Genomic DNA, 24,417 nt, shown 5'->3' with positions numbered 1-24,417 from the left:
TTTCTTTGTTATTTCTATAAAGCCAAAAAAACAAGCCGAGGCTTTTATATCCACAAGGTGTTCCACCCCCCTTCCTTTCTCCTGCTGTGTTCAGTCTGCAGATTTATTGTCCTCGCCTGCCTTTCCTTCACAGTCAGGAAAGTTATTCCTGTACAGTTTGATTGGAGCTCATTTCTGCATGCTCCAGACAAGGGAGCTTTTCTGTTTACAGTTGAGGAAGAGGTGGGGGGTTTTCCTTCTCCCCAGTTGTGAGTTACTTGCTATTTCTTACAGGGTTAAGCTAGATGGTGCAGACAGCACACACAACAAGCGAGCAGTAAAGGGCCCTGCAGTGAAGTTGGTATCGGGAGATCAGAATTCAGAGGTAAGAGAATTACCCCTGCTGTTGTAGTACCTTTGAAGGCAGCTGAGGTGTGCTTTTGCGTGGAGGAATGGCAAGACTTATTAACACAATAACGCTCTAACTACTGGAGGGATTCACTCTTTTCTTCTTTGCTGAACTGTTATCCTTGTGCTTTTAAAAAAGTTACCGTGTTACAAAAGCAAGCCAGAGCTCTCTGTTTAAATGGGTTTCAAATGAATGGTTTTATATAAAAGTTTTTAAAACTGATTTGAGTTTGACACATTGTCCTGCCAACTTACTGAAAATAAACAATACAAACAAAAAATAAATATAAACATTCTAGAACAACATCAATGATATTATCTTGAATGACACACACCCCTTACATTCTCTAAATACTATCCATTCATACAGTTGGATATTAAGCAATTCAAGTTAAGTTGCTTATGGGTATAACTACAGTGCCCCACCTGGGAATGAAACGTACAGTGTTACAAACTCAGTACCCTAAATATTGTACTACACACTTATGACATTATATTTGAAGGTTTCAGATAATATGTTTAAGCATTTTATTAAAAAATTAAAAAGGTGGAAACATTCAATAGGGGGGATTTAATTCGTTCTTGAGGCATATTTATTCCATATGTAACACAATAGTGGAAGTAGTGGCAGTAGTATATAGTGCTGACTAATACAAGCGAAGACAAAGGCAGAATGTGAAACAAACCGGTCCTTCTGCTTCTCTTATTTAGAGAAAATTAAAGTACAAAAAACCCTGGAAGTAAAATTAGACAGGGTTGTAAGTATCAGCCAAGCTGTAAGCAGCTTATCGGCAACAGCAATGGAAATAAAACAGACATTTAATACAGGGGACATTCTGTTGCCCACCCTACTTGCAATTTATATAAATGGTTTAGCAAAAGAAATGAAATCCTTAGTGACAGAGTTTTATTGTCAAAATCAAAGGGCAACATGCAAAAAATGCTCACCCACACAAATTAATGGTGTAAAAAAGTGGAGGCATTCCATGAATAGAAAGTAACCTGCATTAATTCACTTTAGAAAACCAACCACTAGTCTCAGTAACTATCAACTATGTTGTGGAACTCACAAACTGATACATGTATTTAGGGCTTTACGTTTATGAACACGTTCATTTATTTTCATGCTTCTTACAAACTCTTCCAGACCTGTACTTGTGTCCTGTACTTGACTATGCTGCTGGAGTTTGGGGTTGTACAGGATTGTTCAGAATTCCTCAGTTTGTGAAATGGTGCAGAACAGAGACATTCGTTATTTCCTCAGAATGCCTGGCGTATACACCCACATTAGTAATAGCTGGAGGTATAGGCTGGGAACCCTGTGAGGTGTGTTAGAATTCCAGGGTGTTCTGCATTCCAGGGTTAGAGAACAGGCTACTTAATATGGATGAGAGTACGCTGACCAGAAGGATATTTAAAGTCTATCAGTGGGTCTCGGTCAAGAGATGTGAGTAATATTTGAGTTTCAAATATTTGGGATTGATGAGTTGTTCCCTACTGAGAGAAAGATTGACATTAAAAAGAGGCAGCGTTCAGTAAATTTAAAGAACAACGGGATAACAAAATGTGGAGCAGACCAAAATTGCGTATACAGAGTGAGATGAAACGTGGCTATGTTATGGAGAACTCTGTTTCATATAACCCGTCTGAGAAGACTAGATCATTGTGTGTCCTTCTGAGATCTGGTATATTGCCAATTCATGTTGAGACAGGGCAATATGTCAGCCTGGAGGAGGAAAATCAGATCTGTTTAATGTGCCACTTCAGTGAAATAGAAAATGAATATCATTTTGTTTTATATTGTCATTTCTACTGGAAATTGCGTTATAATTATTCATTCAGTAATATCGAGAAAGAAGAAGACTTTTTAAATATGAATGATGCACAGTGGTTGAGTTGATTATTATATGATAAATTTAAATTAGAAAATTATTTTTAGAAACAAATACAGTATTGGTCATTTTAGTCTTGTTGTATAATTTATGTGTTTGCATATGATATGAATTTATATATGTTCATGTATTGTGTATATATATGCTTGTGGTTGTGTTAATGGGCATACATTGTCATATTTTCTTTGGTTCAATGTATGCCTAGCACAGTAAAAATTTCGTTATTGTTTATGTGAAAGTGTCTTGTAATCCAATGCAGGATGGACCACCTTGTTTAGCTCGACACTTCTATTAATTCTATTCATTCATATAGGGAAAGCACAAACACAATCCAGGGTCCAGGATGCAATAGCTCACAATGTAGCAAATGCTCCAAGGTCCTCAAAACAGGTCTGAGGTCAGATTTCCAAAAAGGGTCATTTTCACACAGGATCCTCAAACTCAAGTGACACGTTTCCCACTGCCACCTTAGTTACAGTTTCAGAAGAGGGTCAAGGCTCTACAGTGATTCCTCTGAGTGAACTGCCACAGTAAAGGCAACCAGTGACACATATCGGCTTTCCATGCTGGGCCCCAGGGCACGTGTTCTCTAGTCTCACTCTGGTAGAAAGAGGTATCTGTGGACAATGATGCTGTGCATTTATGTCGAACAGAGTCGGAGTGTAAATTCTGCATGTGTATCACGCCCTCCAAAATTATTGGCACCCTTGAGAAAGATGAGCAAAAAAGGCTGTATAAATTAACCAACATAGGTAATGGCCTCTGCATTTGGCAGGCTTGGTGAGTTTGTGAGCATCGCTGTGTATTTTATAGCCAAAGTAATAAAAATAAAAAGTAAAAAATAACGATAAAAAACAGAACAAAAACAATTTTCTTTCTAGCAGCAGTGGTGCATTGATCATTAACAACAGCAGCAGGAAAGAGAACAAAACAAATAATAATAATACTAATAATAATAACCATAATTACAATAATAATATTAATAATAATAATAATAATAATAATAATAATAATAATAATAATATTTTTTGTCCAAAATAGGTATTTGACAACATAATACAGATAGAAACAGTACTCTACAGCAACTGAAAGATTATGGGCATTACCATTTGCAGTTGTATGGAACACTGCACCATTAATTCCCGGTTGTTTCATGCATGCATAGCCGTGTTTTATAAGATTATGCAAAGTAATGGAATACAATTTATTGTACTTTAGCCCCGAGAACCAACATAATCTGTCATTTCACCACTTCTTGCAATTAATCGCATTACTTGCGGCAGAATAAAAGTAATTTGTTCTCTGTAGTTGAGCTGTTTTATGCATCAGAGGCAATTCTTGAATACACATTTTTAATTTGGCTGGAGGACATTATCATTTTGACTGTTCATTATTTTACAGAATATTTATTTATTTATTTAGACTAGGAGGTCTTGAAAATCAATTTGTTTCATTTTTGGCCAGGAAGAACTGATTAATTCTTTGTATGCAGAGGTGTTGAAACAACATGTTCTTTTACTCTCTGTGTCCGTCTCTTTCCAGATTGTTTTCTGTGATGTGGTAAAGAGTTTGGTTCAGTTTCTGCCTCCACAGTGGTTATGTGGCTGTCTGCAATACCCTCAGGACATGCATGTTTCATTGATATGTCAGCATAGACCCATTCATTCTGTCCAGGTGAACTGCGGTTGTTGCCCCCGTGACAGGTGTGTGACTTCATCACCACCTCCAGCTGTAGATACTGTGATGTCACATCTGTACTAAAGTTTCAGAGATTTGATTGGCCAGTGTTATTTGGTTTTAAATTTCACCTCAGAGATATGCAGGTGTGAAGTAAATATGTATGATGATAAGAACAGATTACAATTTATATGTAATGAGTAAGAAAAAGGATGATTAAAGCATGCATCCACGCACACAAAGTCTGAGAGGAGTTTATTCCCCCTTTGCACTTTCATACAGTTCATACAGTATATCCTCCTTTGCGCAAACGGGTTCCATTCGATATTATGTCTAGAGACGGATTTGTCATCCGTGATGGCAGCTCCAGGCCATGTGAGCACTGCTCTCCCGCGTCGTGCCACGGGTCACCTGTAGCAGGTCGGGGGCAGAAATAGGGGTTCCTTTCAGACTCGTCTGCCGGGGGCAGCTGTGGAACTCCAGACGAGTCACTACCCAGAGCGAAGCCCCAGGAGGCTGCGGGAACAATCAGAAGGAAACGCTCCAGCCCCTGCAACAGCTGCAAAAAGAGGTGTTTGTGGCCCGCTGACCGGAGGTTACGTCATGCGGACGATCCGGGCCTGCTTTGCATGAAATCAGTATGTTTACTGGCGCTTCCCCTTCGGAGAAGAGCGGTGCCCTTGCGTGCCAACGGCTAACTGGCACAGGGGGATTTGAATTTCAAAACAGCGCAGAATTTCTACGGCGCTTCCACCTTATCAACGCCGCTGAGCGATAATATTTGTTTAACTCCTGCAGTGCAATAAAGTGTGACAAGTGTGGCATGGCCAGACGCTCCGAAGGCAGTTACAGCAGGACTTTGCCCCTGTGAAGGCACACCTGTGATGCTTCACTTACAACCGTGGCTGCATGTGCAGGCAATGCTCCGGGGAAAGGCTGACATTCAGATCTCTGTGAATGCGGTCTGCGATGAAGCAGCCCTTGCACCACGTTTAGGGTTAACTAGCTGTTTTCATTAACGCTGAACAAAGGAGTGTTCCATGTAAATCTCTTGGCACACAGTCATATTTGTTCAGATAGCTGTGGTACTGGGTACCCCCAACTATTCAATGTACCATTTGTGCATAACAGGGAAGCCTGTTTCATAACACACACACACACACATAATGTGATAAATGAAGCCGTGTTTTAAGCTCATTTCTGAGAAACACAATATGCTCCTTTAAAACTTTATTGCATTATTTTAGAACAGATCGCGTTTCACATCTCAGCCTTCAGAAATAAATGAGGGATTATTTTTCACACAAGATAGATGTGGAAGCTGCCTTTTTTTTAAAGACAGAGAGAAACGAATACCTTCACTTTTATGAGTGTATTACAGGAAAGCATTTAAAAATATGAACTGGCATTTCTGAGTTAATAAAACATACGTTTTTCACAAAGGAATCATATTTGTAGGCAGCTTTGACCTTTTCTCTGTTTTCATTTACGTATTCCCCCCTGTAAAAATGGTGTGCGTTCCTTCTCGGCTTTTTAAAGACTGTGTGACCTTTATCCCGCCCCTAAAACCCAAAGCTGAAGCTGGAGAGGATTTTACTTGTAAATAAGCCAAAGGAACAATATTTGCCTTCCAAATATGCTGGAATGTAATAAATCCCTTACTGTTTTAACATCACATAAAATTTGTCATATGACCCATTGTGAAACCTAAGGTTCGAGGTCTCCTTTCCTCCTAATATCTACAATTAAATTAACATTTTTTTTATGGAAGCGTGTTATAGCAACTACACAAAATTCAACCTTTCTTTATGAAAATATACATAATACTTTTCCAAAATGATTAATGCATTATATGACATATATTTGGTATTGACACTTGTGATTGGATTCATATGTTATAGGCCATAGTGAGGGAAAACCCATGTCCGTCAGCCAAGCTCCTCCAAAAAAAAAAAAAAAAAGGGAGGGGGCAAGGGTTGGAGACTCTATGGACAGCCAGGACTGTGATCAATAAATGACTTCCTTACCCAGACAGACTCCTCCTGAAGGTGAGCTGAGGAGTCAAAAGCATGGTTACATGTATAAAACTTTATTTAATAGAACAGGGTCAAATATGCCACACTTCCTGTTATTTTAAATGTAGTTTAATACATGCAACAAGCTTCTGAGTGCTCCAGGTTTTGCCCAGCTTGTCTCACTCTTTGGAGAACTTGCCTGTTCTAGGATACAGTTATAGTTCTTTGTTACATGATATATTGCAAACTAGAATACCATCATTATTTTATATCTGTATACAGCAAAATGTATGTATCTGTGAATATCAAAATGCATGCTGTGTGGTTGCAGTTATTTTCAGAAAAAAAAAACCATTTATTTATTTAAAAACACTTCTTTGTCCTTAAGGAAACTGAGACTTGTTTTGCTTTTCTTTCAACTCCGCAAAACCTTTTGAACATTTGTAGAGTAATGTTTACAGCGGTGTTAACTTTCATACAGTTCCCCACTCTTGTCGTCACTTGTAAGCTCTCAGTGAAGACGCAGTTAGTTGTTACTCAGGGAGGGAACGCCCACTTTCAGACAAAGTGCTTTCAAATGACATGAAACAACTTCCTGAAACGGGGAAACGTTGCTGCCATTCTCTGTGCGTGCACGGACGGCGGTGGGATGGTACTAGCCGGGGCTGGATGAATATGTTTTGCCGTGTAGCCTGCCTACCCTGGAGAAACCTGTCCGTGTCCAGCAAATTAGACTGAATCTGCCTGCTGCTTCCCTCAGGAAGGTACTGTAAGCCCTGCCGCTCGTTTATCTTTGTGAATTCACAGGGGAATATCCGACAGAACGCCCCGGGGAGGCGGAACACACTTTGATCCCAGGAGAAGCTTGTTTCAAGTGGGTCATGTAGCTTTCTCGGGTTCAGCTGCCCAGTGGAAACAGGCTTTCTGTCATAAACGTTTGAGGTGAAGTTATACAGTAACGGCCGAAAGCACGGAAAGTAGTTTCTTCAGGTTGAACGGAGCGTACGGCACTAGGAAGACAGGGCAAAAAGTGTGAATTTTTTTTATAAATTCAGTTTGGTGAGGTTGACGTTCCTCAGTTGTCTGTGTCGTGCTTTGTGTGAATGAGTGAAAAAAAAACAGCGGCTCTACACTCTGAAACAAACAAGTTTGAGTAAAAGGGTTCAGCGAAGGCTCTGTGCTGGAGGTCTTTTGTCATTTTTACCTGTTGACCGGTGCGCACCTGGCACTGGATTGACTCTGTGCAGTGAAGTGTCGAGTGGCCCATATGAGACGACACACCATTACACGAGCGCTGACCCGCCTCGGAGAGCCTCTTCAAGTGGGGCGTAATTCACCGGCACTTTAAAAACTGGCCCCCGAGTGCTCCAGGCCAGAGGTGTGTGTGCGGCCATAAATCTGCAGCGAAGCGGTGTGTTTAAGCAGGAAGCGCTCTCCGCTCTGTTGTCACTTACAGACTCCGTTTGTGTTCCCTGTCAGGGAAATATCGGTCACAGCACAGGCTTTGTGTGTTGAACAGTATGGAAATAGTGAGTGGAACACGCATGTCGGTCAGTATAAAATCTTTCACAGATTTATCAGAGGGCCACCTCTGATCCTCAGTGTTTTATTTCTTTAATTTTATGGTTTGTTCTCAGAAAGCATTGACCCACGATCAGTGAAGGTCTGGGTGTAATATCCTGTGTACAGTGAAAAACCCACTGTAAAATGCTGTTATGTGTGTTGCTGTGATGAAGATATTGAGAGAAAGGGCCATTGTGCCAGCATTCCAGTGTATCATTTTGTGACACAAAGTATTAGAAACTGGAAGTCAGCAAACTGATGACCACTGATATTTTTTTGTAGAGGTGTCAAACTCTGGTCCCGGAGGGTCATGATGTCTGCAGGTATTCAGTGTGTTTCAGAAACAGAGTGATTTATTTACATCACAAATTGGTAAAACACACCTGGTTTCCCAGGCCTAAAGTAGCTGGTGATTGAAAGGAGAAAACGAAAAACCAGCAGGCACTGTGACCTTCCAGGCCTGGGGTCTGCCGCCCCTGTTTTATTGTGTTCAGTCCACGTAGAATGTCCGACATGTTTCCAGAACTCTCCATCTTTATGGAAACCAGAGGAGTGTTTGTCATGTAGAACTTTAAATTATATAATGCAGTTTGTGTGTAAAGAAAAAAAAAGGTTGTGTTCAGAGGCAGTGGACGTGCTGAGCTACAAGGATGAGGGTGTTTATGTCACAAAATGTCACTTTGCCTGTTGCAGTGTGTAGTTAAGGAAGTGTGTTTAAATAGCCTGGAGGCAGGTGTAGATAACCTGGAGGAGCCAATCATAAGATAAAGTAAGTAATAAGATTTTAATGTTCCTGCTTCTTTCGCTGGGAGGGAAGTGGTTGAGAGGGCAGACCGTGAAATTGCCGGGCCCCTTAAACCCCAACTCTGCGGGGCTGGACAGTTTTATTCAGGCTCAGGTCTCCTCTAGATTGTATCTGATCCTGCCTGTGGGGACTTATACAGTGCAGTCGAGTCCGTGGAACAAAAGCTGATAAGTCTCACATGAAGACCTTGCTCCGGGGACATGGTACTGGTAATGACAGTCTTATCTGCGCCAGTGTTCTCTGCTGCTGCAGCATGAGAAACAGCTGCGAGAACATGAGGAGCATGCGGGAATAACCACGCTGAGCCGACCAAAAAGCATGCTGAGCCGACCAATGACCACGCTGACCTGACCAATGACCGCTCTGAGCCGACCAGTGACCACCCTGACCTGACCAATGACCACGCTGTGCCAACCGATAACCACACTGAGCCGACCGATAACCACGCCGAGCCGACCAATGACCAGGCTGAGCGGACCGATAACCATCCTGAGTCGACCAATGACCAGGCTGAGCTGGCCAATGACCAGGCTGAGTCGACCAATAACCAGGCTGAGCTGCCTGAGTGGCTCGCGCAAATAACCACACTGAGCTGACCAATAACCATCCTGAGTCGACCAATGACCAGGGTGAGCTGACCAATGACCAGGCTGAGTCGACCAATAACCAGGCTGAGCTGACCAATGATCAGGCTGAGTCGGCCAATAACCAGGCTGAGCTGACTGAGTGGCTCGCGCAAATAACCACACTGAGCTGACCAATAACCATCCTGAGTCGACCAATGACCAGGCTGAGCTGACCAATGATCAGGCTGAGTCCGCCAATAACCAGGCTGAGCTGACTGAGTGGCTCGCACAAATAACCACACTGAGCTGACCGAGTGGCTCACACCACACAGTTAACCACACTGTGGCAGAAGCTTGCCAGAGAGCCAGCGCACTGCAGTTATAGGCTGTAGGCTAGATTTCCCAAGGAAGATGGGCTAATGGCTGTGTAATTCACTCCTTTCGCCGCGGTCGCTAACTGAAGCGCATGTAATATTGATGTAAGCATTAGCGCCGTCATTACAGCTGGCCGTGTAAACCGAACTCGCGCTAATGAATGGTGTTGTGATGGGCAGAAAATATTTAAGCGGTGGCGTCTGGCAAACGTTTCGCGACTCGAATGCTTCACGGCATCAACTGCTGACCGTGATTAACAGGGGCATTGTGAATGACGGGCGGGTCACCTTGCTCTTCTGCAGGAAGAGGACTGCGAAAGCGAGTAGTGAAGGACAGACATTCACGTTTTCCTCTTGTGTGTCTGTCCATGGACCATCTGGCTCCAGAGCACAATAGCTGCTGTCTCCTTGTCAGTGACTATTCAGGCCCGGACCTAACATGAATATCAATTAAGAGTCCGATTTCTCTGCCTTTCTGTGGCCCGTCAACTGGAGCTGAATCTCCGGTGGGATATTATAGGGGATGAATGGAGTACAAAGATAAAAGCAGATTTTTTGGGTGAGGGTTAAACACCCTGTGGCCTAATTCTGGAAGAGGTGAAGAGGGGAAAGACAGAGTGATAACGTGATTGATCAACCAATCAATTTAATTCTCAGATAAAATGACCAGTAATTGATCAACATTTTCTCCTGAATTTTACCTCACTAAATGAATGCAAGTTCTAATCACCATTAACGTACTAAAATATGTGAGAGAAAACTGACACTTGCATTTAATTCCATGAGTCCATGAGTTCAGTATGAAAGTTTATTGAATCTTGGACAATGGCTTTGTAATGGGCGAAAAAATGATGCATTAGCTCATCAGTTTGAATTTCTAAGCTGGCTACTCACACTTTTCACGTGAAGTTATGAGTTCCCTCTGAGACCGCGACTGTGCAGCCAGACGGATTCGTCATCTCCGTGGAACAGACCCTACGGTGAATGGAGTGAGATGGAATTTCCACTCCTCCTGATCTCCTCATCACCTGCTTCCAGGTGCTTTGTCACGGGGCACGTCCGGGCCTGCGCTGAGCCCTCATCCGGCCCCCCAAAAACTGCGCTCAGCCTCTCGTAGTTTGTCCATGCCATATCCCAGCATGCACCACTTCCCAGGCCGGCACAGCTCCGCTCACATTCCTGGAAGCGAGAGTAGACATTCTGACGTGTAGGTAAACTGATCGCAGTGCACTCCCTCTGAGGTCGGATTAGCTTCTTGGAATGTGGGGCCAGGCCAGGATATGCATGGGAAACTGTGAAAGCTGATGTCATTGATAAAGGTTTGTGTGTGTGAGTGTGCGTGTGTGTGTATTTGTGTTTGTGTGTGTGATATGTTTTACTTTAATGTCCTCCCTGTCCATGAATGGCTTTGTATTTTCAAGTTGCTGATTGCCAAGTCCAGATTGTTCCTGTACCACCTGTATTGGCTGTGTCATCTGTAATTTTCCTAATTTGTGTAGCAACACCACCGCATTTTACATGTTGCAGCTGGGTAAATTAAGCAGATAATTGCTGCTCCGAGGTTGTCATTGCGCTGAAATTACTAGAGGAATCTCCAATGCTTTTGAGCAATAGGATTTGAAGGTATAATTTTGCTCATCATGAAAATAATCTGTTGTAATTCATGGTCTGCAGCCAAAGGGGCTTATTTGATGTCACATTGAAAAGCGAAAACAATTCAGCTCGGGGCCACCATTGTTATGTTGGTAATTGTCTGGCAGTGCAGCAGGAAAGTGTGCTTCTGTCGGGTCAAGCTTGTGTCAGTACTCGGTCTCATAGCAGCGCTGTTCACATATTGAGTAGTCTACGTGTTGATGTCGCTATGAAGATGAATTAATGGCATGCCTGTCAATCAGTATTGGTGCCATGGTAACACTGATGATATCTCACAGAAATGCTGCTGTACACTATAAATTCTGATGAAATAATGAGACTGAAGGGAGACTCACGGCTAGTATTTAAATGATGAAACGTGCTGTTTTGTCTAAAGTAAAAGTTCTGAAGTCTCACGTATGGGCTTTTATTTAATTGACTTAACTGTCCGCTTCAAAGACACTTCAGTGTAGAGATTCTCTGTATTGGCAAAACACCCCCCACCCCTCTCTTTCAAGAGAGTATTTGTGCGTGCATGTGTGTGTGTGCGTGTGTGGTCAGGGTCTGGAGGCTGTGTTGGAAATTAATAAAAAGGCACAATATCGTGATATTTAATATTTTTCAGTGCCATTTTCACATTTAAAAAAAAATGATTCAGTCTCAAAATAATATGACAAACATAGATTTGGCAACATCTTGGTTTTGGTTTCAATTCACGGGTGTGATAAGGACACACATCACTTATGTGTAAGGGAGAGGCAAAATTAGAAGAAAAAAAAGGACTCGGCTGACTGATTCAGACATTCCACGTGACTTCATCTACCTACTTAAAATCTGCTGTGAACATTTGTTGGAGGAGAAAATTAGGCTGACACTTACAGATACATTTACTCAGCCTTTCCTTTTATAACTGTCTTGAAAGACTCTACCTAGCTGAGTGCAGATAGTTCATATGTGGCATACTGGCTCTTAATCAAAAGTTAACTTTTTGAATTGTACCATTCTCCTCAGTCTGAGAATAGCTGTCTACCAGTTATTTATTGTGTAAGTTTCAATATGACATGATTGTAAAATGATTTATTATAACAGCCTGAGTAGCTGTTAGAGATAAAGGTGCTTAAGGCTCACATACTTGTACAGTATTCCTTCCTCAGATAAAAGTAGAAAGGAAAGCCTCTTCTTCGTCCTCCAAATGTCATCTTTTCCTGCCGGTTTATCCTAGACTGCACACGATGCAGCATGAAATGTATTATAGCTCCAGGTACCACTTTGAAGCACTTTTGAAGTGTGAAACCAAGCATGTCCTGTTTTGAACACGCTATTATTAGTATAATTAATCTGAATAAAAGCTTGTCCAGATAGCTGTCCAGGTTCAAATAAGGAACAGGGACCATCACAGGTCACCGTTCGCTTATTTTATTAGCAATTTACCGTTTAAGGCAACAAGCGAAGCCAAGCCATGTCATAGGCGTGTCCAGGGGGCAATTGACAGCGCTCTGAACCAACGAAAGTGTTGAAAATGGAATGGTGTAAGAATTAATCCCCCGCCTCCCCCCCAGGGCCCCTGAACTACATATGTCATTTCATGTTAGAAAAAAAAAGGAAGTGCTTTGATCGATTTAAATTAAGCGTTTTAGTGGAGTGTTTAGTTGAGCTGAATGTGAGCAGTACAGAGCGGCTCTGAGTTCTGCTACTCACTGGAGATGTTCCAAGACAAAGTGTTTCCTGGTCCCTCTGGCTAGACTGGTGCCGAAAACCGAAGTAGAGAAAAACAAGAGCCCTTTCTCACAGGACAGACAAAAGAAGATTAAGGCTGAGATTGACTCATCTGATTGGAGAAGGGCAACCAGCAGAGCTGCAATTGACTCACACAGCAGTTGGCAGAACTTCTTTTAAAAAAAAAAAAATAATAAATATATATATATATATATATATATATAGCAAAACTATGAAGCTGTATAGTGGGACTCAGAGCCTATCAAAACCATTCAACATCTTCTCTTTGTGCCGGGGAAGAGTAAGTGAAATGTTCCGTCTGCCTGTTAAATGTGTAATTCATATCTGAAGATGGGTAATTGATAATACAAAGTGTCTTCTGTGCTTTTAAGTGCCTCCTTGCAGACTAGGCTGGGTGAGCTTATCTCAGACTCACTGGAGTAAAGCATCAGGAACATCCTTTAGGAATGCTTGTGTGTAATTACAGGAAGCTGATTACTCTTTGAATGCCCGCTGCATCAGTGCTAAAGGTCTTCTGGTCCATTTGTATTCACTGGTATCATGTGAGGGATCATGGGGGTATTATATTATAGATTGGCAGAGAAAGGCGTAATTGAGTTGCACCCGTTTTTGCGCTGAAGAGGTGAAGGGGGGGCGTGTTTTTTCGTCCCAAATGCGCCCGCTGCGTTGCTCATTTTACCTGCTCTGTCTCAGTGCACAGCAGAACAGGCGGTGGGAGTATCTTTGGTTCTTATGTTGAGACACAAACAGCTTATTTATCCTCTATGAATAGAAATTTGTTTTCTTCCAACAGCAGGGATTCTGTGGAGATGAACAATTTATTGTTTTTTTTTTCTTTCTCTGTCTACTGTAGAAAGGTTGGTTCAGCATTTTTTGTTCTTTTTTTTGTCTGTCGGGAGACGGAAAATATTTCCCCCAAGTTGTCTGTAGTGTTATACATATTTATATTGCATCTGTGAATTCTCCCTCCTCCCCCTCTCCCCCGTATAATATGGAGATGCATCCTGTTTAATGAACCTATAACCTATTTTTTTCCAATTTGTTTTAATTGAATCAGTGGCTGTGTGCAGCGTGCTCTTATGAGCTTCACCACGGGGGGATTACCCGAGAAAACAACCCCCTGCTCCAAAAGCAAACTGCCACGATTTCACTTCATTCCCATTATGGTGCTGTAAAGCGCTGTCTGTACAGGGCCTCTGCTTCTAGATATTTACGGGTGAATAAGAAAGACATGCCATGAAAAAAAAAAGCTGTCTGCGGTTCAGAGGTCAGTGCTGGGGACTTGTTGAAAGGGAAAAAGCTCATTGCGTGGAGTGCAGTGTGTGTGTGCGCGTGTTCCCGATGCACAGGGAAGAGAACACGGCGTGCTTCTGAGCCGGACTCAGACCAGCGCCTGGCGAAAGGGCACCCCCCCCCTCTGCATGACAACCGGCGAACGCGCAACGGTCACATGAGACCAGTGGGTCTGAATGCCCTCGCTCATCCAAGATAATGGGGGCCCCTTCATTCTTAATGAGCTATGATTGACTTAATTGCTGCCTATCAGTCACCTGATGTCACCGCTGATTAATGCCCATCTGGTCTGGGTCTGCGTGTGCTTTTTCCAGTACCGTAAGTCGGAGCCGATGTAAAACCAGGAGGCTAACGGAACGCTAACACGCGGCTGAGACGCGCGGGCGTTAGCTGGGAAACGTAATGCGTTCGAGCCATATGCTGCCGCGCGTTAGTCGGCTAATAGACCGCGGTATCTAACATCTCCCGCTTGTCTCCCTTCAACAGGTGCTGTCTGGGTTTCTCTGCTCCCTTCTCACTCGACTCGCTCCGTTTTGTGTTTTTTTTTTTTTGGCCCGGGGCCCAGAAGCGCTTTGCGGACGACCCACCGGCGCTTGACTCCGAGGAGCTCTTCACCGTGCCTCCGGAGCGGATGTGAAAGAGGCCGCTGCCCCCTCAGGTCCGTGATGTCCTCCGCCTCGCCCCGGACCGGAACCTGTTTTTTAACCTGCTGAAGACCGCTGGCGGGTCGTCCGTTCACAGCGCTGAGAACTTTCCAGAACCTGGCCCGGCCAGCCTGCTCGTTCTTTTTTTTTTTTGTTTTGTTTTTTTTTTGTCGACCGTGTGGTGCAGCGTGGCGGCGACGCCTGAGCAGCCGGGAGAACTGACAGGCCGCAGCTGTTTTTGGTTTTAGTGAAACCACGGACAAATGAACAAATGACATCATTTTGTGCTCTTTTGCCGCTTTTGCGAGACTAATTTGACCAACAATTTCCAACCAACAAGTGGCTTTTTTCCTGGGCAGTGACTGTAATTGCAGGCACATTTGGGCAACATTTTTTTTGTTTGTTCATTTGTCGCAACCTTTTTGCTTGGATCCAAACTCAGAGACTGAAATTTTGGGGCGACTGCACTATGGCCTTGGACTCCCCAGACCCTGCAGATTGCAATGGACCCTGCAAAAAGCCCACGGGTTCTCCATCCCTCCCCACGATCCTGCACGCCAACTTCTTCCTCTCCATAAACGTCATCAACGTGGGTGAGTACCACACTGTGTAAACACATATTGTGCTGGTTAAAGCGTGACATCTGAGCACCTTGCCGAACTCCGCAGGCCGTGACATTTTGAAGGATGAAAAGCTCTCTTTTTTTTTTTTTGGCTGGTGCACAAGTGGAACGGATCAGAAATGCATATTTTTTGTATATGGTTGTGAAATATGAATAGTGATAAGTGTGACTGATATTTGGCAGGTTTTTCTCTTATATGGATAAAAAAAAAATGAAAATAATTTGCAAGTGGGTTCTGTCAGGGTAATCCCAGTGGAAACGGGACGGTTGAAAGCGATTTGTCTGGGTGGCGGGCACGGCTAGCTGTGTCTCTCAGTGCTTTCTGTGAGCCCCGGCGATGCAGTCTGAGCTCTCTTTCCAGTTCGAGGTGACGGAGAACACAAAGAGCAGCTGAAGACTATAAAATGAGGAGATTATGTTTGCCTGGCTGTGAGAAAGCGCACCTTCCCTCCGTCTCCTGACTCCTCGTTCTGGTGTGATGTTTGGCAGGGATACTGAGGGGGAACGAGGGAGCGGTGCCCTGCTGTGCTAAGTGCTGTCTCCTCATTCATTACTGTAGGGGAGAAGGCGTGGTTCAGACACTTTTGGGGCGCCCTGAGCTGCCGTTTGTGCGCTGGGCTTAAGTCGACGCATCCGGTGTTATTACTCAATCGCCGTGAAGGCGGGGTCCCACTTCCCGAGCGGCGGTGGGCGGGGGCCCTCCTGCAGAACCAGCCGTGGGTGGGGACCTACCTGTGGGGCAGGAAGTGGGCTGGGCTGGGCTGGGCTGGGCTGGGCTGGCCCCGGGCACCGACTGATTTATGGGAAGAGCACATCTGATAAGCTTAATGCCTCATGTCAAAATAAACGTTGTTGAGAAAGCTGGGAGCTCAGAACCGGAGGCGCTGAAGTTGTTCAGTTTCTTTTTTACAGGCGTCTTTGTGCGCTGTCTTACAGATTAGACACGGAATTCTGAATTCATCTTCCATCATTTGACTCTGCAGAGCCGTTTAGTAATTTTATTGTTAGTCTAACGGAAGTAAAATCAATGTTGCGTTAGACCCAAATATGGCAAAGGGAACTGGATTATTATTTGGTGCCATTCGAACATTATGGCGTGAGGTTATGTTCATTACATCATTACCATGTTCAGCATTAGCGTTCTGTATGCTTAAGGAAATTGTATCCGCTGAAGTAATTAGGCCTTTTGTTCTGCTGTGTGCTCGTAGTTTAGTGTTTTTCCAACAGTGACACTCAATCACTGCACTATTGGCTGCTCTGTACCTATAATCATTGTGGTTATTCCTGCTTCTGTAATCTGCATTAATTGTGTCACGCCATTGTGTTTGGCTATTCGACGTTATCCTGGATAAGGCCTTCTTCCGCATAAATTACTCAATCGATTATTAATACGTCGGTCAGTCAATCGGTTGATCCTTTGAAAGGAATACTGTACAGGGGGTCTGTGGCCTTGTTGTGTTCTCTTTTCCATATTGCTGCAGCACCATGTGATTGTTATAGGCTAAATAAGACGTGCACTGAATTTAACGATGGAGTTTCTTTTTAGAAAACGTGCTCTTGCTTATAAAGCCATAGGCTACAGCTTTGGGGTGTAATCAGCACTGGGCAATACCACCTGATCAGGGGCTGGAGGAACAGTTTCTTTTAATTGGAATAAACTTGTGAACTTGTCTACGCCCACACTACAACTGTGAATGCAGCTGAGTTGTGGGAAAATAATTGGTATTGTAAACTTTCATTAGATTTGTGTGGAAAAAGAATTAGCCAGGCTGTAGGTTTGTTTTTCTTGTTTGTCTCTCTTACTGTGATCAACTTCACATCCCCAGCGGAAATGGAGTATGCTCAAAATGTATTGAAATACACTCATAGTTTTAAGATTTTGTAACACTTCAAAATGTATGGGGGAATCTTCAAATTAGGGCTGAGTAAAATGGCCAAAATATCATATCATGATATTTTTCATATTATTGAAAAAACCTAATGTGCATCCTGCAAATTTTAGGCTACTATACAAAATCAATCCTCCCATCCATTATCTATACCCGCTTCTTCCTGGTCAGGGTCACGGGGGGTGCTGGAGCCCATCCCATATTCTAGGTTTGTAGTTTGTAAGCAATATAGCCTACTTCTAGGTAGGACTTGGTGATACAATTATCAAATGGTTTTTCTAAAGCTCAATAACAGTCATTGTTGCCATACAGCGTACAGGTTTATTTTGTCTTTTTTTCTTTAATCATACCCCGGCTCCATGTGTTTCCACGACTCCTCTGTATGTGCTGTTTGCAAGGTCACATCACGTTTTTTTAACAAAATGGTGTGAGTTACATTCAAAGCAGACAGCTCACCCTAAGTTTATGTTGCAAATCCTTTATCTTACTTTTGCAGTGTGCAATTTTTTATATTCATTGGATTAAAAACAATAAAATACCGTTGTCGACGGTACTGCAAACCGTTAAGTGAATTCATACTGGTATCCCTAAAAATAAGACATACTGCCCAGTCAAACTTCATATTTTTGAATCCAGGCTTCAAGCCTTACACCTTTTCGATGTTGCAATACATTGCCCTGACGTGAAATATATTTATCATTATATTTTCAGAAAGGTCCACACATTTACACTATATTGCAGCATATGCCGTTTCCTTGAGGGAAGGGCACTGGTAGCTGGTTTCAACAGAAGAACAGGTCATACTTCCAGGCTCAGCTCATAGGCGGTGGAGGAGGAGTGCCATGATTAAGCAGCCCGGGAAAACGAGACAGACGTGAATGCAAAGTGCCTGGACACGTTGGCCCTGACACATTAAAAACCCGCTCTAGGGCAGCCCGTCCCAGTAACGTGTCTCTCCGTGCCTCCCGTGCACGCTCCCGTTCACACGGGTCTACAGGCCGCTGCGATGACTCCTGGAGCAAGGACCTGCCAATCAGATCCCCCCAGATTCCCACGACTGAACCACTGAAGCAGTTACAGGTGGCGACCTCTGTTCTCGCCCTATCACCTTCCCTCTGCCTGCCCAGAGAATTATAGTGCGGTTGAGCCTGAAGATAAAGACAGTGCTCCAGAGTATATCTGAAGCGCCGGTTAACTCCACTAAGACTCTGACTGCTCCTTATACCTCTTCATATTTACATTGGCATTTTTCTCCGTCTGTTATTTCACATCGGTAAACAGTAGGGCTCATTCAGAGTGTTCATGCAGTGATTGCAGGGTGAAGGGCGGTTTTCCTGGACTGGAAATGATACGTGTGGCCGCATGTTACAGTAGCATCTGCTGGGCTCAGGAACATCACTGGATGATGAAAAGAGAAACCAGACATTTCGGAATGCTGTCATCATGTAGACAGCAGTGAGTGAAAAAGGCCTGAGCTTGAAGGGGAAAAGCCTTTGCCAAACTGGTAACTGCTTAGAGGCCTTGATGCAATGGTAACTGATGGAAACTGTGATGTAACAATGGCCCAAGGAAGGCTGTGATGTAATTTCATATTTCTGAAGGTTGTGTAAGGATGGCTTTGGATAGGTTGCAGGATTATTGTGATATAATAATGACTGACATGAAGCTGTGAGGTAACGATACCAATGGTAACTGATTTCAGAAAATAGGCTGGAGGTGTAATGGGGGGGGGGACAAAGATGACTTATGTAAATGTTATGTATAAAAAATGCAATTTACCCACAATGCAGAGCTGCGCAAAGGCTAGAACGCAGTGTGGGGTTTGGGACATGTCCTGACAACTTCCTCTTAAGGCAGTACATCCCGAGGTCATAAAAGCTTGCAGTGCTCCTCGCCTGCGTCTTAGAAAAGCAAATCGTTCTGCTTAATCCTGGAAAAGAAAACTCAGGAAAAAAATAAGCTCTGGTGATCACCCTCTCTCTGTCTGATGTGAGGAAAAGCGGATGGAAGGGGATGTTTATTTAAGCTGATCTCAAAACGCTTGTGAGAGCAATCCCCAGATGAGCCCTGTGCCTCGTTCCAGCGCCCTCCCAGCGTGGAGTGAATCAGGACACGTGCAAATTGTTCCTTTCCCAACTGAGGAATACCTGCAGGAAATTTTGGGGTTTTATTAGGTGGAATAATTGTCTAATTAATAGATTGAAAATGAGCGAATCTAAGAATGCCGCGTGGCTTCCGGGAGGCTTGGTTCTTTGAAAGCGTGCTGACTGGAGTCGCGGGCTTGCAGTGAGGGCGTACAGAGAAAGTCAGGACATGTAACGCGTGGGGATTCCCACACGCGGAATGACTGGAAAGAAAAGAAAAGAAAGAAAGGGAAACGGCCTATTTAAATAACATTATTCAAAACCGCCGCGCTTTGCTTTGTGGGGACAGGGGGACTCGCCGGAGGAACCTGCTCCTCTGCATCCCTCAGCGTGTGCGCGGCGACGCCGTACGCGCCTGCGGTGGGTCACACGGGCCCTTCGGCCAAACGGCGAGGCCTGCCGGGGCGGGCCTGAGGAAGGGGGGCGGCGAGACCTCCTCCTCCGCGGCGGCGGAGTGCTTAACGACAGTTCGGCAGTCCGGCCGGGGAGACGCGGGGCACAGACGAGGAGCTAATTACTGTCTCTGGTTCTCATGCATTTATTAAAGCAAACATCTGCTCTGGAGCCACAGGAGCAGGCAATTATTGGTAATTACTTGTCTGGGCAGAGGGAGGCAAATGCAATCCAGCTGGACAGAGCGGGCCAATTTTCTCCCCTGCTCTCCTGGCGATTCCCCGGCCCGTTTTTTTGGCCTTCACCTCACGATCTCTCCGTCCGCGGCCGCGCTTGTTCTCGTGTCGTGGCGTCTGCACGTGCCCAGTGCAGAGATCGACTTCATCGCGGGGCGCGTGTGCGCGTAGGGGACGATAAAACCTTCGGAATCTCGTAGTTTTCATTGGTCGGTGTGACGCGGTGGGGCCCGTTTCCATTGTGTGAATGTCCGCTGGGTACACGGAAGCGCACGCAAGGCGACAGACAGACACAGCGGTTTCACGGAGGAATGCTAGTTGTAATATCCTGCCGATTATTCCGCAGAAAACATACATTGATTTCGGAGGAGAGTGGAATTCTTATGCTTGTCTCACCTGGCTTTCGGTGCATATCTGAACCGTGTGGAAAAGAAAGGTTCGCGTCAATGCCGGCCTGCCATTGGCTAACAGCTTTAGCTCTTGTGGGGCAGTTGCGGCACCTTTACGTTGTGTGCTGTTATAGCCTGTGTGTGTGTGTGTGTGCGTGTGTTCTATGTGTGTGTTTGTGTGTGCGCGTGCGTGTGCATGTGTGTGCATGCATGTGCGTGTGTGTGTGCATGTTTATTAAGGCAATCCTTTACGGACATTTCAAACGTTCTGGCAGAGGAAGGGTGGGGGAAATTGTATCTTTATGAGACGGGGAGCTCTGTTCCAGCTTTGCCATTTGAATCATGGTTCATCGTTTTTCTTCTGAAAGGAAGATTGCTTTGTGTGCTGTTTTTCTTCTTTTTAATATTGCTGTCATGATCTAAGCAATGTAGATTATATTTCATTTCCTTTGATATCCGCAGAATTACCCCCCCCCCCCCTCCTCAATCGAAGCAATCTCTCCTGTACAGATGAGATGTTTGTGACATTTATTCTTGTGCGGCATTATGGGTCATTTCCTCGCATTCCTAATGTAAACGGGCCACGCACCTCGCAACTTTAGCCCTCTGCCTGCATGTGGGTCTCAGGCTTATCGGATGTCACCTCGGGCAAGAAGTAAAATCGCACGCATTCCATCTCTCGTGAGTATTACCCAGCAGCCCCTCTCCTCCGCCCGGAATTCGGTGTGTGACAAAAGGTCAGGTGGAAGAATGACCCGATATGACCGGCGACGTCGCTCGCTCTCGCCTCTCTCTCCCGCCCTTTGTCCACATGGCAGCTACAGGGTCACTTCCAATCTCACACTCATTAAATATAGGGAATAGAAGAACTTAGTCATCTAGGCAGCACATGAATATATACACGGGCAATCGTATTTTATCCTAGTAATTATTCCTTCCTCTCTTTTGGCTGACTACCTTTTTTGTGGGGGCCTGTGCAGATTTCTGGTGGTGATTGTCCAGTAGAGGGCACAGTTGGCCTCTGTTCTCTCCAGTGGGCGAGAGGCATCGAGCGAGGCATTGTGCAGTGCACATCTCAGATAAGCTTATGATTCCCGTTAAAATATTTTATCTCTTTTATTTCTGTCATCGTGACGGAGGCGGGGCTTGGCGGGCGAGTGGGGGTGGCTAATTAATTTGTTTCTGAAGACCCGGACGAGAAAATTTATGCACGCGTGTTTTTTTGTAATGAACAAGTCAATTAGGTGAGCAGTTAATTGCACGGCCTCTCCGAGTCCTCGCCCTTCGCGGCGGTGATTAATTTCTCCTCTAGGTCCGGAGCGGTGGCGCTAAACCGGGGGCGGGGCTCGGGGTTAATCGCTCTGTGCGCCGCTGAGAAAGCACGCCGCGCGAGAAAGCACGCCGTGCGAAAAGCCGCGTTAATATTTGAAGCCCACGCGTGTGCTGCCTGCTCAGCAGATTCTGTCCCGTTCTGCTGCTTCTCTCTGCTCACGGCGAGGCGGTCCTCACATTAATGTCACAGAATACACAAACCAAGGGGATAATTATTGCTACTTTTTATTTATTTTTTTTTTAGTTATTGCTCAATGTGAGTCATAAAAATTTCTACCACATGCAAAATCCAAAATATATACGGAGAAGCTGATTGGACCCTTATCTTTGAAGGGGGGGGGCGGGGGAATTTTGTTTGGTGGCAAATGTGACAAAGCAGTCATCGCTCTTATGGATCAGCCAGGGCACGCGACCCAACCCCCGCACACATGCGCGGGAGCAGCCCCCGTTCCTGGCTAGCCCGCGGTAGAGCTAATATTAGCCGCGAAAGTAACAGGCAGTGTTGCGGTGAGACGGGAGGCCAGGAGTGAGAGAGCAGCGCCGGGAGGGACCGGCGTTGAGGAGGGACCGGCGTTGGGGAGGGAACGGCGTTGGGGAGGGAACGGCGTTGAGGCTTCTGTTTGTGTTGTGGGTGAGGGGTGTTGTCTGACAGCCCCTCGGTGATAACTGGTCCTCTGAGACCACAGGGCCTACGCTGTGCGTGAGCCAGCAGATGTGGGGTGTGGAGAGAGAGAGAGAGTGGAGAGGGAGAGAGAGGTACAGAGAAAGAGAGAGAGAGAGAGAGGGACAGAGAGAGAGAATGAGAGTGAGAGAGAAAGAGAAAGAGGGAGGGGGGGGACATAGACAGAGAAAGAGAGAGGGAGAGAGAGATAAAGAGAGAGGGGAGAGGGAGAGAGAGAGAAACAGAGAGGGGGAGAGCGAGAGAGAGAGACAGACAGAGAGAGAGAGAATGAGAGAGAGAGGGAGGGAGCGAGACAATGAGAGAGTGAGGAGAGAGGAGAGAGGGAAAGAGAGCATCTCTCGGAGGAGAGACTCTGCGGATGGATGAGCCCAGCTGAACAGCCTGTGCTAACCTGCGTCACACACAGTGACAGCTCGGCCGCGAGACTTGAGACTTACGAGGGAGAGGCTGAGGAACTCTGGGCAGTATAATGTCCACACCCAAACGTGCCTTCATTTTAATAGAGTACTAAAACCCCCCCTGTAAAGATATTTTTTTTATTAGGAGATGTGATGTCGCAATACAAATTTTTCATTGAATATTAGGCTGCAGGGGGTTGTGGGATTGCGCTGTGAAGCACAGCAAGCCCTCCCTCAGTTCTATTTATGACCTCATATCCCTAATGCCTGGGAAGCATCATCTCTTTGCTTTGAAAATGGAGAAACGGGCCAATCTGAGCGGAGAGAAAAACGCACCTGTAAAAGGATGCGATTTTTCCTTTTGATAGCGAGTAAAAGTAGGGGCTTTCTCTCCCCTTTGTTCTCCTTTCTTCTTCTTCTTCTTTTTTGGGCGGCTGCGGGAGAAAGCCTCGTTTGACACCCGCTCGCGTCTCAGCCTTGATCAGGCTTGATAAAAGAAACCAAAAAAAAAAAAAAAAATGTGTTTCTGCTCTCTTCTCCCTGGCTCCAGCGCAAGCCTCTGCAGCAGGCGGGGTAGGGAGGCGATCGCAGGAGGAGCTCAGCGTAATGGAATCTCCTCTCTCCATTCTTTGGCTCCTTTTCCTCCAGGAGGAAATAAAGACTTTTTTTTCTTTCTTTTTGCTGCATTCTCTCACATGAAGCACAGACACATTCATGAACGAGGCTTTTTACGACAGCTGGTTAGGACCAGCTGACTTCTTTTATATTTATACCCTGCTGCTCTGATATTAAGTGTGTGTGTGTGTTTGTGTGTTAGCGTGTGTGTGTATTAGGGTATGTGCAAGTGTGTGTTAGCATGTGTCTGTTAGCGTGTGTGTGCACTGGTGTGCGTGTGAGCGCGGTAACGTACGTGTGTGTGTTTGTGAGTGTGTGTGAGCGTGTTGGCGTGTGTGTATGTTTGTGTTAGCGTACGTGCGTGTGTGCGTGTGTGTGCGCGCGCATGCACATGTGTTTGTGTTTGTGTGTGTGTGTGTGTGTATGACAGCATGTGGGTGGCTGGGTAAGCATGCGTGTGCATAGCAGAAGCTAATTACGCACAGGTATGAAGCCATTAGAGGACGAGTGGGGTGTGCAGCCTTCGCTGAGGGTACGGCAGCTGAAATATTCATGGCCACATTTCTAATGATAACAAGCAAACAACACGAGCAAATGCCCTCCGCTTGCAGAGGGCTCTAATTCGTTCCCTGAGCTGTTTGCTGAACACGGACGCCTGCTCTGCATCGCATAGTAGCGCTGGTCCATACGGGCAGGGACCGAGGCGTGCCGCAGGATGGAGGAGGCCCGAAGGTGCCCGTATCTCCCCTGCACCTTAGTGTCCTCTTCAGTGACTGCTCCCTCTTCCTCTCCTTCTGAAAGCCTTGCATTTCACCGCCACGCCTGCCGGTTTCGTGGATTAGGACGAGCGAGAAGACTCAGTGGCTCCCCCTGGTGTCTCGGAGTGACACACCTCCGCAGGGGCCAGGAGGCGGATGGGTTGATGGGTCGGTCCGTGGGGGAAAGATGGATGCACTGCCCCGTGGAGAAAAACAGAAGGGGTGTATATATAAGCAGCGAAGGTGGAGAGATTGATTGATGCGGAGCACCGATGAACAGTTGCATGATAGATGAATGGAAGACAGAAAGACGGATGGACCAGACAGCGACTTCAGGAAAAATAGGGGTGGGGGTGTGGGTGGGGGGTGGGTGG

At 45.3% G+C, this 24,417-nt stretch overlaps 1 protein-coding gene across 1 annotated transcript in view; it reads left to right on the top strand.

Annotated features, from left to right (window-relative positions):
* The first annotated feature begins 11 nt into the window (after positions 1-11).
* Positions 12-24,417, top strand: part of plch2a (phospholipase C, eta 2a) — a 161,214-nt gene continuing 136,808 nt past the window's right edge. The window contains exons 1-2 of the mRNA XM_035381231.1: positions 12-364; positions 14,428-15,178. Of these exons, the coding sequence (XP_035237122.1) occupies positions 15,055-15,178 (124 nt within the window). The 5' untranslated portion in view covers positions 12-364; positions 14,428-15,054. The remainder of the gene's footprint in view (positions 365-14,427; positions 15,179-24,417) is intronic.

This window comes from Anguilla anguilla, chromosome 11 (assembly GCF_013347855.1).
Source record: "Anguilla anguilla isolate fAngAng1 chromosome 11, fAngAng1.pri, whole genome shotgun sequence".
NCBI classification, from domain to species: domain Eukaryota; kingdom Metazoa; phylum Chordata; class Actinopteri; order Anguilliformes; family Anguillidae; genus Anguilla; species Anguilla anguilla.
The sequence above is the reverse complement of the archived record's forward strand: the minus strand, read 5'-3'. Positions and strand labels throughout refer to the sequence as shown.